The following is a 13,963-nucleotide window of genomic DNA, read 5'->3' on the forward strand; positions in this document are numbered from 1 at the left end:
TAGGAAGACAGGAGAGGGATAACAACTGGACTGTAAAAAAAAAAGATAAAAGACAATAAAAAATGCAAGCAGAAAAAAAATCCTAAAGTATACATTGACAATGCAGAGCAAAGAAATGTTGTGAACACTTCTACTTCCTCTAATATTTTTTCAGTTCTTCATAGCATTCCACGTTTTTAAAAAGTTATAAATATGATATGCTGAAAGTTGCATAATATTATGGTTTCTTACATGTTTTGGTTTACCCATGACTCAAACCAGGATTTTAAACACACACACACACACACACACACACACACACACACACACACACACACACACACATATGTAATTTTATAACTCATGAGACAAAACATGGTTTTATATATTTGTGAATCTGTATATTTACTGCAATGTTTTAGCATTTTAATTATCCTTACTAAGTGAGATACCAAGAGGAAAAGAACTAGGTTGAGTGTAACTCCTCTGCAGGAGGGCCTCACAATCTTGCTGATTCATAATGTTCTTTCCTTGAAGCACAAGTAATATGTTGTTAGGATAAAAATCACAATTTTTAAAGACAAATAGTTTGCAAAGTTTCTTCGATAACTTGCTGCACAGTTCTTTTGCTTCTCATTGGTCTTGTACCCTCCCACCATCACAGGGAGTACTACATTACAGATAATGGCTTAGGGCGGTTGTGACCACTCTTAAGCCAGCCGTAGACTAATGTATCTAGCTTGTCTTTACAGTGGACCAAAACTACATGCTTATTACCTGGTTGTTGCTTTAACCTGTTAATAATTTCTAGATTAAATTAGAATTATGTTTTAGGGTTAAAAGAAAGCCCACCATAGAGCTCTCTATATACTTTCTTAGGTTCATTCCTTTGAATATTAATTATGTTTCTTTGTTGACATGATGTGCAAGCTGTGTTTGTATTGCTTATTATAGCATGTAGAAAACCATGGGCTGTTGAATATTTATAGCTCACCTTTATTCACTTCTCATTAGCCTCAAAGTGAAATCTCTTGTCTTCTAAGTCTAACTATGTGGACCACAGGAATCCTTGTGTCTTTTCTTTCCAACATCTTAAGTATTTTCTGTGTCTCGGTATGAGACACCCAAGTTTAGAGACTCTCGCTACCTTCTCTGTGATGCTTTTGATTTGCTCTTCGCTGGGATGTTTGCTAGTTTATAATCGTCTACTTTTCCTAAGGTGATTCATCTTTTCTAAAATTTTCACAAGGCTTTATAAATAACAAAATGAAATTTTATAATTCCAGGACCTATTGAAATAATTGTAGACCTTCACAATTTCAGCTATTAATAGATTCTTTTAGCTTTTCCCTATAATATGCAGCAAATTAGTTCTTCCAGGATGAACAGCCTGCCTCAACTGAGAAACGCATTCCACTTCCTCATCCATAACGTGTTCGCTACGTTGCCATTTTCTTTTTTCTTGATAATTTACTTATTTTTATCTTTTTAGATTCATTGGTGTCTTGCCTGCATGGATGTCTGTATGAGTGTTGTCGGAGTTAAAGACAGTTTAAAGCTGCCATGTGGGTGCTGGGAATTGAACATGGGTCGTTTGGTAGAGCAGCCAGTGCTCTTAACGCCTGAGCCATGTCTCCAGCCCTACTAATTTCCTGTTTTCTAGCAGGATATTAGTTCATGGGAAATGGTCTGATTACTTCAGGACAGGCCAAGTAAGCATACTTTCTACAGTGTTTAAAGCCCTTGGTGTAAGGCTGATCTGGCAATTGTCTCACTCCAGGCCTAACAGTTTTTAGAACGACTTTTTAAGAGAAAGAATAGAGAAAATAAGATATCATCCAGTGAATTCTGATTGCCCACTGCTAGATGAATTCCAGCAGCAAACTATGCCACCAAAGCACTGTGCTGATAAAAGTTTTCTAGGAGAGTCTGGGTGCCCTGCCCTCCTGCCTCTCTGGCACACATACCAAGGACACAGACAAAGCCTGTTTTGAGGATTCTGTGCCAAGGTCAGCTTCTAAAGTCGAGGTGTGCTCATCTTCAGTCTTTGGTCATTTAACGCACATTCACTGAAGGACCTACTGTGCTGCGGCTCTGCTAGGTTTAACGATGGATGTCAGTCAGCTAAGTCAGATGTGAGAGTTGTCTTTGGAGAGCTTATGTACTTACAAGTAAGACTCACTTTTAAAATATTTAATTTATTTTTAGTGTGTGTGTGTGTGTGTGTGTGTGTGTTATATGTAGAGTCGTGCATGTACTTGTGTGTGCCTCAGAAGGCAATATTAGGTCTTTTTTTTCCTCAGTGACTTCACTTTATTTTCTTTCTTTTTTTATTGGTTATTTTATTTGTTTACATTTCAAATGCTGTCCCCCTTCCCGGTTTCCCCTCTACAAGCTCCTTATCCCATTCCCATCCCCCCACCCTACCCACCCACCCATCCACTCCCACCTAATGGAAGCTGGAGCTCACCATTGGCTAGACAGGATGACTAGCAAGCCCTAGGGATGTTCTTGGTTTTTTGTTTTTTGTTTTTAAATTTCATGTATGTGTACTGTAATTACAAACTTCTTCTTGTCCCTCAAACTTCTCCCACATTCCTAATTCCCTCTCCAACTTCAAATTCACTGCTTCTTTTCTTTACAAACATGCATGTACATGCACGCGTGCACACACATACACACAGGTTCACACACATGCACACACACACATGCACCCCCTACACACAAATAAATAGATAAACACGACATGCTAAGTCCATTTAGAATTGCCTGTGTGCACATGTTTTTAGAGCTGACCACTTGATATTGGAAAACTAATTAGAGGGTAACTGTTTTTGTTTGTTTGTTTGTTTCTTTTTTTTTTTTTAATGCGGGCACTGGGAATTGAATTAAAGTCTTTGTCCTTGTATGGCAAGTACTTTGGTGATAGGGTAATCTCTCCAGATCCTCTGGTTACATTTTGTAAAAGCTCAATTACAAAGTATGGTGTCATATCCTAATTGTTGATGTCTCAATGCCTTTGACCTATTCGTTTAATGGGTGTTAGGTGCAATTCTGGACCCTGAAGATTCTAAGGTAAAAGGCAATACGTTTCTCTAGAGTGTACCACATTTGAATGAAGTGCCAATTCCTCATATTTGCAAAAACCTATTTGATTTCATTGTGTTGTCTAAACCCATAAGCAGCAAAAGAGAACAGAAAAAAAGAACCCATCATTTTATAAAGATCTTACCTTAATAGATGGCATAGTATAGAATAGTTAAAAATTACCTCAACTGAATTCTCCAGGTAACTCAATTATTTAGATTTTAAATAAGCATCAGTATATTTAATCCCAGATTTTCAAGTAGATCAGAAGGCAGACTCAGCAGGTTTCTGTACCCAGGTGCAATTTTCTGCCCACTTTTCTTGCTTCTTCTGCAGAAATCTTTAACTGGAAAGCAGCAAGGAATGGTATGAAGTACATATGTTTACTTTTCTCAGGGGTGGAACAGCTTTCTGCTTTCCCTTCTCTCACAACGATGGGCATTAGCTCACTGCAAGGACTTTCTGAAACCAAATGTCATTGATCAGATGCTCCACGAGGAGCACGTAGCTTTTGCAGTGCCGTCCTTTACTGAGGACAAGGTAGGTCTGCTTTGGTTGTGTGGGGTCATTCAGCCACAATCATGCTTTCTTTTGGTGCCTTTAGACATTACAAAAAGAAATGGTGCTTGGCTGAATTCATTCACTCACTGGATAGGGAGATGTTTACTAAGCACTTTCTATGATCTGAGCCCAGCTTTGTTCATCTTTTAGCTTTGTTGACGAGTAAATACTGAACCAGTGAGTGAGTGAGTGGTGTGTGTGTGTGTGTGTGTGTGTGTGTGTGTGTGTGAGAGAGAGAGAGAGAGAGAGAGAGAGAGAGAAGCTGGGTATGGTGTGAGCTTTTGAAATCTCCAAGTCCACCCCCAGTGAAACTTCGCCTAATCCTTCCTAGACAATTCCACCAACAGGAAATCATCCCATCCAAACCACCCAGGTTTCAAAAGAAACATGTTAATTCCAGTTCACTTTCTCTACTTTCTGCTTGTGGTTCAAGACAGAAGCCCTCAGCTCCTAGCTCCTACCGCCCGCCATGCATCTGCTCTGCCATGATGGGCTCTAACACTGCAACTGTGAGGCCAAACAATCTTTTTCCTTCTATAAGCTGATCCATGTGCTTTGTCACAGCAATATCAAAGTCACTAAAACATCCACTATTGGTGCACACACTCCTACACATCTGCCTCTCCATGGCTCAGGTAAAAACTGAGGGAAATTGACCTTTACAGCCTTCCAGACACAGCAAAGATCTACTTGATCCTTCCTCCTGCTTCCTTCCTTCATCAGGGATGTAGCATTGACTCAGTCTTCAGAGGTAAAAGGAGTCTGGTGAGATTTAGTCATTGCCTCAAGGTCATACAGTGAGGAAGGAACAAAATCCTTTCAATCATTAAAACAGATTTTACTCCAGGGGACGGTACAGGCTTGCCTGAAAGGAGGAATGGATCCATGTGTGGATGTGAGATAAACTGGTTCACTCTGGCTTCCTATCGATTATGTGATCTCCGCCCCCACCCCCCGCCCCAACAATACTATTATTCCTTATGTCACGAGACTCATGGAAGCTGATAACAAGCTTTCAGAACTGTGGACAGAAGAAATTGCTTCTCTGTACACAGCATCTAGCCTCAGGTATTTCAGATAGCACCAAAAATCTAATGGCCAGCTCCTTTGCCTTTGCCCTGAATCCTACTCCCTGGGTTTTGCTTTCCCCAGATAGACTCTTAGGGTGGGGACTGATTTATATTTTAAGTATCCACTATAGACCTGGCTATACTTTTGCCATATATGTCAGGAAAAGTAAGCCACTAGTATAAAGAAATTACCCACTTTTTGAAGTGATTAGCCCTGAGATCACTGAGAGCTACAGGCAGTTTTTAAAGCTTTATATTAGATTTCGCTTGGCTTTTGGAAATCAGAAACCAGAGCTGTGAATAATAATATTAGGTGTTTAAATTATTAGAAACAATGGTAACAACCGCCACAAAATCCTGACATGCGAAAGCAAGGAAAAACACAATGGATCACACTTTTGATACTGGATTTACACCTGGAAATTAATTTTCAGGAAGAAGCAAGAGAAACTACTGGGAAGGAAGAAACGAAAGAAGGCAGAAAAGAAGAGAATGAAGCAAGGGGGATGAATAGACAAGAGACACATGGACGGAAGGAAGGACGGACATAAAGTGAGATAAGTACTGCTGGATGGTAATTCAGGGTCATTAGGATGAAGCTATTCCCATGGCAAGTGTCTTCCTGAGCACCACCCCCTCCTCTCACCACAAAGTGATAAACCAGCCAGGGGAAATGAGAGGAGTACAAATCACTTAGCCAGTACTTATGGGATTTTACTTAGACCCCCATACGTATTATGCCAGGATTAGTGTCAGCCCTCTGAAAATGCAAAAGCAGTAAGACGACCACATGGTGTGGACTGTACCCCCCGATGACTATTTCAGCCAGCTGTAATTATCATGTTCATCTGGAAGCTGAGTGGTTCCAGTAATAGAAATGGGTCACGGGAAGTGTGGGTTATTGTCCTGGTATGTCATTATATGACCTTGGTTGGCCGAGCTCTAGGCCTTGGTTTCTTTATTTGTTAAATGTGGACATGAATTTCCTGTCCTGACTATTTCACAGGGGCACTGGGGAGATGAGGCATGGAAGGTTATGTACCCACATACTTCGATGAAGATGAAATGCCAGGAAAATGTAAAACTGACCTTGGGCCTTTTCACTTAAAAAAGTGGTGGGTAGGTGGGAGAGGGGGTTGGTAGGATGGTATTATGTGCAGAAGGCTTGGTGACTCAAAGAAGCATCTTTTTTCTCCCCAGTAATATCTAGTCTGGGATTATTACTGCTTTCTTGGTGATTTTCAGGCATTCCCTTCTCCTTCAGAAACGCCAAAGGAGCAAACACTATTCTGCTGCTGTAATTTGTCACCCTTGCAGCCTGAGCAAGATGCACAGAGACGGTTCAGTAATTAAGCTTTTCAACGGGCATCATAAAGGTTTATTCTGGCAAAGGCTATATTTATCAGCTAACAAGTATTAAATCACCCCACTGCTCAAGCCGTTTCTCACTTGAATATGCTCCTTTCAAAACACAGCAGCTTTCCCTGCCTGGCTTGACTAATAAAAGTCCTCACTTGGAAATACGGTGGCAATGTGTGGTCTTGTGAAGTAGACGTGCACCCCAGCACTGTTTTAAGCTTGGTTGACTCCCATCTTCCTGAGGGGGTAATGGTGGACTTCTTTGCCCTGCAGTCTTTTATAGCATCCTTCCAATAGCTACTAGAACATGGACTTCCTTAGCTATTTCTTCGAAAGGGGAAGAAGCAGGTGGAAGTTCAAATGCAGCAGGGGTCTTCAGCATGACTGAAACAGTGAGGTGACAATGATCTCGGTTCTGAGGAGGATGGAGTCTCTGCTCACATTGGAACATCTTAACAAAATTGTAGAATAATATGCTTAGAATGAACAGCTATGAAATATCTTAGGAATGTCTTGCAAGAATGATTCCACTACTAACCCATCTCCCTCTTTACAAGTTTTTTCCCTCCCTTGTAGGATATAAGTATTCCATTGTTCATAAAGGTTCGAGACATTTTCTGTCCAATGACTTCAGATGTATATCTGTTTAAAACAAAATAGTAAAAACAACTGAATGAATTTTTTAGGTATTTGAAGAGAAAATAAAGACAAATATTAATCAAACATGGACAAGAATCATGCAATAAATCAATTTTCATTATTTTACATCAGAAACTGCAATTTATTTATCCTTTCTATGCTTTCAAATGGAGTGACATTAGCCATATGCAGGCACTTTTGTGTTTTAGTTTTGCCCATTCATTGATAAAAGGCGAGCTATCCTCACATGCCAGAAGAACAGATCCAAATTTGTTGATAAACCAGAGGATTCTGCTAGTGCTTGTGTAGGTATGCATTTTGCATACGTAACATACACGAAAGTGAATGTAATTTAAGCACTACCAAGGGACAAACTCTTTGGATAAATGCTTCCTAGTTTAGGAGCTGAGACAATTATTTCTTTGCTTTCAAAACGAAATAGGGGCTGGAGGTGTATCTCAGTACATAGGGTACTTGCCTACCATGCAGAAAGCCCTGGGCTTAGAACTCAGCATCACATGAACGGTGCATGGTGGTTTGGATGGTTTGAATGAGAAAGGCACCCATATATTTGGGTGAAATGGCACATATAGTCAAGTGTTTGCTTCCCAGTTGGTGGAACTGTTAGGAAGGACTAGGAAGTATGTCCTTATTGGAAGAGGTTTGCCAACTCTAGGAGGGTTTTGAAGTTTCAAAAACCCATGTCAGTTAGCTCTCTACCTCTTGGTCGTGCCTCAAGATATAAGCTCTCAGATATTGTCCCAGTGCCATGCCTGCCTTCCTGCTGCTCCTCGCCATGATGGTCATGGACTCATTCTCTGAAATTGTGAGCCCCAATAAACTCTTTTTGTTCTGCAAGTTGTCTTGTTCATGCTGCTTCAATACAGCAACAGGAAAGTAACCAAGATAGTAGTATACACAGCATTTAAGAGGCACATATAGGAGGATAATAAACTCAAGGTCATCTTTGGTTAATAGCAAATTTGAGGCCAGCCTTAAATCTTTTAAAAAATTATTTAAAAATTAAAATTTCAGCTTCTTCTTTTCTTCTTCTTCTTCTTCTTTTCTTCTTCTTCTTCTTCTTCTTCTTCTTCTTCTTCTTCTTCTCCTTCTCCTTCTCCTTCTCCTTCTCCTTCTTCTTCCTCCTCCTCCTCCTCCTCTTCTTCTTCTTCTTCTTCATCATCATCATCAATCATCAAAAAATAAAATTACACCATTTTCCCCTTCCCCTTTCCTTCCTCAAACTCCTCTCTTATCCAATCTCCACTCTCAATTTCATGGTCTCTTGTCTTCATATATTGTTACGTGTATGTATAAATACATAAATAATACTTGCTAAGTCTGTTGTTTAGTATTGCTTTCTGGTTGTGATCTCAGAGCTGACCACTTGGAATTGATAATCAGGTAGGAGGCTTCCCTCTGGGAAATACCAATTTTCTGTCTCTCGGCATTCCTTAGTTTACTGTGGCTCAGTGTTCAGGGGTGGGGCTCCATGGGATTCCCCTATCATGTCTATTGGTGTCCTTGTTCAGGTCTCATTTAGACAGTCACACTATTGAGGTATCATGGGCATATCTTCCCTGTTATTTCTAGGAGACACAATTTCACAGCAGATTTCTTGGTCTTTTGGCTTTTACAATCTTTCTGCCTCCTCTGATGTTCCCTGAGCTTTAGGAACAGCCATTGTATTGTAGTTGTAGCCCCAGGGGCCAAGCACCTCATGATCAGTTGCTCTTAGCATTTTGGCCAGTTGTAGTTTTCAGTGGTCTCCATCTGACAAAGAAAGACTTCCTTGATGAGGGATAAATACAGTTCAGATGAAGTTATGCTATTTAGGCAGGCAATGCTACTACAAGAGCCATAGACTAACAACAAAACACCTCCAGCCATGGGAAAAATCCCATTTGAATTGTTGGCCAGGGGAATCCCTAAACACTATATCCTATTGTTGTTGCCCTTTGCTGCCTCCGGAGATTGAAGGCGAGACTCTGTTGTTGAAGACACTATACACTTTGGAAGTAGGACATAGAAGATAAGGGTAGGGTCTGGCCTGAACGTCTCCTCCGTGAGACGAGTTCTCACAGTACTGGAAGGTGCTATGTAAGCTGGCCAACAGGAGACGGAAGGAATCACTAGTCGTCTCTGTTTGTGATACCCATGAACACAGCAATGATCAGCAAGGCAAGATATCCCCAAGGCTGCAATAGAAGCAGTCCTATCGTGGTAGTAACCAACTGCTGTCTAATAGGACTCAAACCGTCTCAGCAAGATGAAACTCATGTCTAATACTGGAAACTTAGCGGACTCCCCAGATTTCATAAGGTTATAGATTTTAGAGAAGAGCCCATGACTACCACTTTACTACACGAGCATGACTTATAACAGGATTAGCAACATTTAACCTTACACCCACACAATCTATTTTTAAAAGGCAAAAATAGCATTATTTTGCTTTCCAAATTAACAACACACAGCTTGCTTGAAAATCTTAGGTTCAATTTCTCTCAAGCCAGCCATCATGGGACCAAACCCTGAAGTACATGGGTGACATGCCAAACTGCTATGTTAGGGACTATTGAGTGGTTTGAAATGTATCTATTTTCTGTTTAGGAGGGTTTTTGTTGAACAACAGGAAATTCATTATCTATGACATAGTCCGAGTACCATAACGGACAGCAGCAGCCACAGGGGACCTGGTGTTAAAGATTGATAGACTTCCTCTCAGTTTCTGTTTAACTTTTATCTCACATGTGAAGACTGGAGTTTGCCTTAAGGGTAAAAAAGCATTGTGTGACTTGAAAAATGAAGATGATTCATGTCATTTTTCTGACAACCTACAGGGGGTCCCTTTGTGGCTCGAGCAGTTCTTCAAACTGTAGTCTATGGGACTGACTACTCAGAGTCTTAATAACTCAGAAAGTAAACGAGAAACAGAAGTTATTTCATGTTTTGGAGAAATCTTGCATTTCAATTATATGTGTGAGGCTGTAAGATGAGGTTTGGTAGTGATTGTTGAAAACTGAAGTTTTCAAATGGATAATAAAGGTTTCCCATGAAAGAGAACTTTGATTTAGAATAATTCTGGAGCTGGGTTATTTGTGACTTATAAGCACCATTTTGCTTCCATAAGGCTTGATAATGAAAAGTCAGAAAATTGGGGAAGAAGTAGTCTAAGAAATTATCATTCTTTTATGGGTGGTAGCTATCAATTATAATAGTTTTTATATTTCATATTAAAAATGACAGAACATGAAGACATTTTCCCAAACAATTTCTCTCCATAGAAAGGAAAATAGAACAATTAATAATATGATTGTGAAAACAAAAATCGCAAAGTAACTGTAGAAAACAAAAACACAGACACTAAATATAACTCTTTAAAGCTTCCACGACACTCAGGGCAGAGGCAACGCAGCCATCGAAGTTGGAGTGAGTGAATCCATCCCCTCCACACACCAGGAAAGGGTTGAGATGAAGAGTCATCTGGCCGGGACTGTTGGCAGCTGAGTTTGTAACCTGAAGAAGAAAAAGAAAGAGAAAAAAATTATTGGGGCTGACATTCAGCCATGGTAATGCCCACCAGGCTTTTGCTACCTGGAGAAATTAAAACCTAGAATATCCCAGAGGTTCCTCTTGTCAAAATACTTAAAATTATTTCAATTATCAAATAACTGGAAATGTACCAATTCTCTGGATTTGTAGATACTATGGCTTGAATGCTTATTGACCATCTCCAAATTCCTGTGTGCACTCCTATGCTAGAGAGTTTTATGCCGACTTGACACAAACTAAAGTCATCTGAGAAGAAAAAAACCTCAATTAACAATAACCTGGGCTTGTGTGACAGTGACCTGGGATAAGGCAGGCACCCAAGAACCAATGGGGGTGACCTTAGTTGTGACTCACAGCATTGGGAATATGGAGCCTGAAGAGGCTACCTCCTGTATTCCAGTAGGAACCCCAGTGGAGAAATAGGGACACCAATCCACCCATAAAACTTTTGACCCAAAATTTATTCTGTCTATAAGCAATACAGGGATGGGGGATAGAGGAGAGACCGAGGGGACCAATAGCCAGCCCAACTTGAGACCTATTACAGGGGCAAACACCAATCCCTGACACTATGACACTATTAATGATACTCTGCTATGCTTGTAGACAGGAGTCTAGCATGGCTGTCCTCTGAGAGGCTCCACCCAGCAGCTGACTCAGACAGGTGCAGACACCCACAGCCAAACAGTGGATGGAGCTTGGGGACTCTTATGGAAGAATAGGGGGAAGGACTGTGGGCCCTGAAGGGTATAGGAACTTCACAGGACCAATAGAGTCAACTAACTTGGACCCTTGGGGCTCTCACAGAGTGAACCATCCAAAGAGCATACATGGGCTGGACCTAGGCTTCTCCACTCATATGTAGCAGATGTGCAACCTAACCTTCATGTGGGTCCCAAATGACTGGAGTGGGGGCTCTCCCAAAAGCTGTTGCCTATCTGTGGGATATGTTCTTCTAGCTGGGCTGCCTTGTCTGACCTCAGTGGGAGAGGGTAGGCTTAGCCATGCAGAGGCTTGAAGTGCCAGGGTGGTAGATATTTAGGGGCCCCCACCTGCTAGAGGAGAAGGGATGGATGGGGGAAGGATTATGGGAGGGGGAGGCTGGGAAGCAGGCAGTTGGTGGGATGTAAAGTGAATAAGCACAAACAAACAAACAAACAAACAAACAAACAAACAAACAAGGAATAACCTGGGCTTATAGGGACCCAGAGAGATGGAACTGCAAAACAGAGAGTGTGTATGGGATGGACCTAGGCTCTTAGCACATACATAAGTTGTGCAGCTAGGTTTTTATGGGGGACTCCTAACAGCAGGAGCAGAGGCTGTATCTGACTCTGTTGCCTGCCTTTGAATCACTTTCAGCTAACTGGGCTGCCTTACTTTGCCACAATGGGAGAAGATGCACCTAATTCTACTGGAACTCAGCATGCCAAGGTGGGTTGAAATCCATCACCAAAAAGCCATATTATGTTAAAAAGAAGAACAGAAGAAAAAGCCTTCATAAGAGCAAGCTGTAGGCAAGTCTGAAGGGCATTTTCTTATTTAGTGATGGATTGGGGAGAGCCAAGCCCATTGTGGGTTGTGAAATCCCTGGATTGCTATCCTGGATTCTACAAGAAAGCAGGCTGTGCAAGCCATGAGGAATAGTAAGTCAGTACACAGCATCCATCATGGCCTCTGCATCAGCTCCTGCCTCCAGGTTCCTGCCCTGTTTGAGTTCCTGTCCTGACTTCTTTTGATGATAAATGGTGATGTGGAAGTGTAAGCTAAATAAACCCTTTCCTTCCCAACTTTCTTTGTGCCACAGTGTTTCACAGAGCAATAGTAACCCTAGTTAGACAGTTCCTAACTACAGTGGTGATGGTATTTGAGGAAAGGACCTTTTAGAATGTGAAAGGCTTTGTGTAAGATCAGTGCCCTTATACATGCCCAGCCAAGCTTGTTGACAGCTTCTAACATGGGAGCTAAATTCCACCAACTATGAAGAAGGCAGAACTTCAACAGACACTGAGCCTGCCATAGCTTTGGCCTTGGCTATCCCACCCTCTGTGAGAAACATGCTTCTTTCACAAATATGCCCTCTTCACCCAGTCTGCTACACTGTTAAGTAGGCTAAACACACCCCCACCTTTTCTTCTTTTTTTCTCATGTACTTTCTGAGTACTGTTCTCAGAAGTCTTCTCTCAGCACTGGGGAGTTGAATTTTAAAACATCACATCCCTGACATCATGACTTTGGCAGTCAAGGTTGTTCCAAGGGAAATAATAGCATATGTAACTGTCTAGTCTATAGGTCACTTTGCGTGTGTGTGTGTTCGTGCACACAGTGGGATAATATAGAGGAAGGGACATGGCAAAGAGGACAGACAGACTTTCAAATATTAAAATATAGTAACTATTACATAAATACACCCATTGAATATGTAGAACTTACTACTTAATGGGAGAAGAATAAGCTGAAGGTAGAGATTTATTTTAATAACAAGGTCTATAATATTTGAAATGATGGAGGTGGACATTATTTCCAGGAATAAGTATCCACAGGATCAGTTGGATGATGTCATTAAGCCTGTACAGCTAAGAGAATAAGTGGGAGTTAAATTTAGTATGTTGGGCACTGAGATGGTTGGCTACTGAGACATGCTAACCTCCATAGAGTACCAGCATAGACATATTTGCAACAGTAGGAACTCATTCGTCCTTCATGGCACAGCCTTTTCATACAAAGCATTACATGGTGACTCTCTCTATCCATTGGCTTCATGGAGGGTACTGCAGTAGAGGCTAGAAGGACTTGTTCTCTATAACACTAGGAAAAGAATGAACACATATAACTCATGCTATTTGGACTATGGTGTGGAGACTTTAGTTTCTAGAGCAAGGTAGAATTTATTTTGAGTGTGTACATCTGTGTGTGTATGTGGTATGTTAATGTGTACACGTGGGTATGTACATGTGGAGGCAAGAGGTTAACAGAGGAAGTCCTCTATCCTTCTCACTTTCTGTGGTTTTAGACAGGGTCTTTCCCAAATCCTGCATGGCCATTCAGGAGGGATGGTGTGACACAGTTTCTGCCCCAGGAGCAGAGCCAGCAGGGTGTGGGCCTCCACAAGTGTTGACAGTTGCTAGGTGCAGGACTTGTTTATATATTTTACTTTATGTTCTTTCAAGGGAATGTCTTCCAAGGTTAATGAATCCATGATAATCAGAAACAGCAGGAATACAGGAGGAGGGGGTGTGTCTAATGTCTTTAGCAAAAAGGTAAATGCTGTGACCTTCAGGATAGCCCTTAAGACTGTGGAAAGAACTCTGAAAACACAAGTTCAAGAATATATAATTTCTCAATTATGCAAAATATAAGGACACAATATGAATTATCTGAGGGGCTTCATGTATCTAAAAGAGCAGAGGCAGCTGTAATATGAGCCATTTTGTTAAGAGATAATGAGATTTAGGGAATGGTGATCTTAGAGCTGGATCCCACCCAGCAAGCTTATTGTCTGTGCTTTCAAAGACAGGCAGATCTCTGATTTATTGCTGTGTTTAAAAAACTGTGGGGGTTGGGGATTTAGCTCAGTGGTAGAGTGCTTGCCTAGCAAGCACAAGGCCCTGGGTTTGGTCCCCAGCTCCTAAAAAAAGAAAATAAAAATAAAAATAAAAAAACTGTACTTGCTGTCTTTTTCTAAGACTTCAAGTCATTCTTTTTGCTTGTCTCAA

At 41.0% G+C, this 13,963-nt stretch overlaps 1 protein-coding gene and 1 long non-coding RNA gene across 12 annotated transcripts in view; one reads left to right on the forward strand and one right to left on the reverse strand.

The window, feature by feature from the left end:
- Window positions 1-13,963, forward strand: part of LOC102548095 (uncharacterized) — a 90,326-nt gene that overhangs the window by 69,154 nt on the left and 7,209 nt on the right. The window contains exon 5 of one of the 2 annotated variants that reach the window (XR_015648166.1): window positions 5,132-6,776. This is a non-coding gene — a long non-coding RNA (uncharacterized LOC102548095). Of the gene's footprint in view, window positions 1-5,131; window positions 6,777-13,963 lie in introns of those variants that run through there. The other variant, XR_015648169.1, reaches the window with a different exon arrangement.
- Window positions 6,053-13,963, reverse strand: part of Rnls (renalase, FAD-dependent amine oxidase) — a 273,500-nt gene continuing 265,589 nt past the window's right edge. For 3 of the 10 annotated variants that reach the window (XR_015632554.1, NM_001014167.2, XM_087575188.1), the window contains 2 exon segments: window positions 10,152-10,211; window positions 6,053-6,698 (listed from right to left, as the gene is read on the reverse strand). Coding sequence is in view for 6 of the 10 variants with exons in the window: in NM_001014167.2 (NP_001014189.1) it covers window positions 6,687-6,698; window positions 10,152-10,211 (72 nt within the window). In the remaining 4 variants the exon portion in view is untranslated. 10 annotated transcript variants of the gene reach the window in all.

The sequence above is a fragment of the Rattus norvegicus genome, chromosome 1, assembly GCF_021556685.1.
Source record: "Rattus norvegicus strain SHRSP/BbbUtx chromosome 1, alternate assembly SHRSP_T2T, whole genome shotgun sequence".
Classification (NCBI taxonomy): Eukaryota; Metazoa; Chordata; class Mammalia; order Rodentia; family Muridae; genus Rattus; species Rattus norvegicus.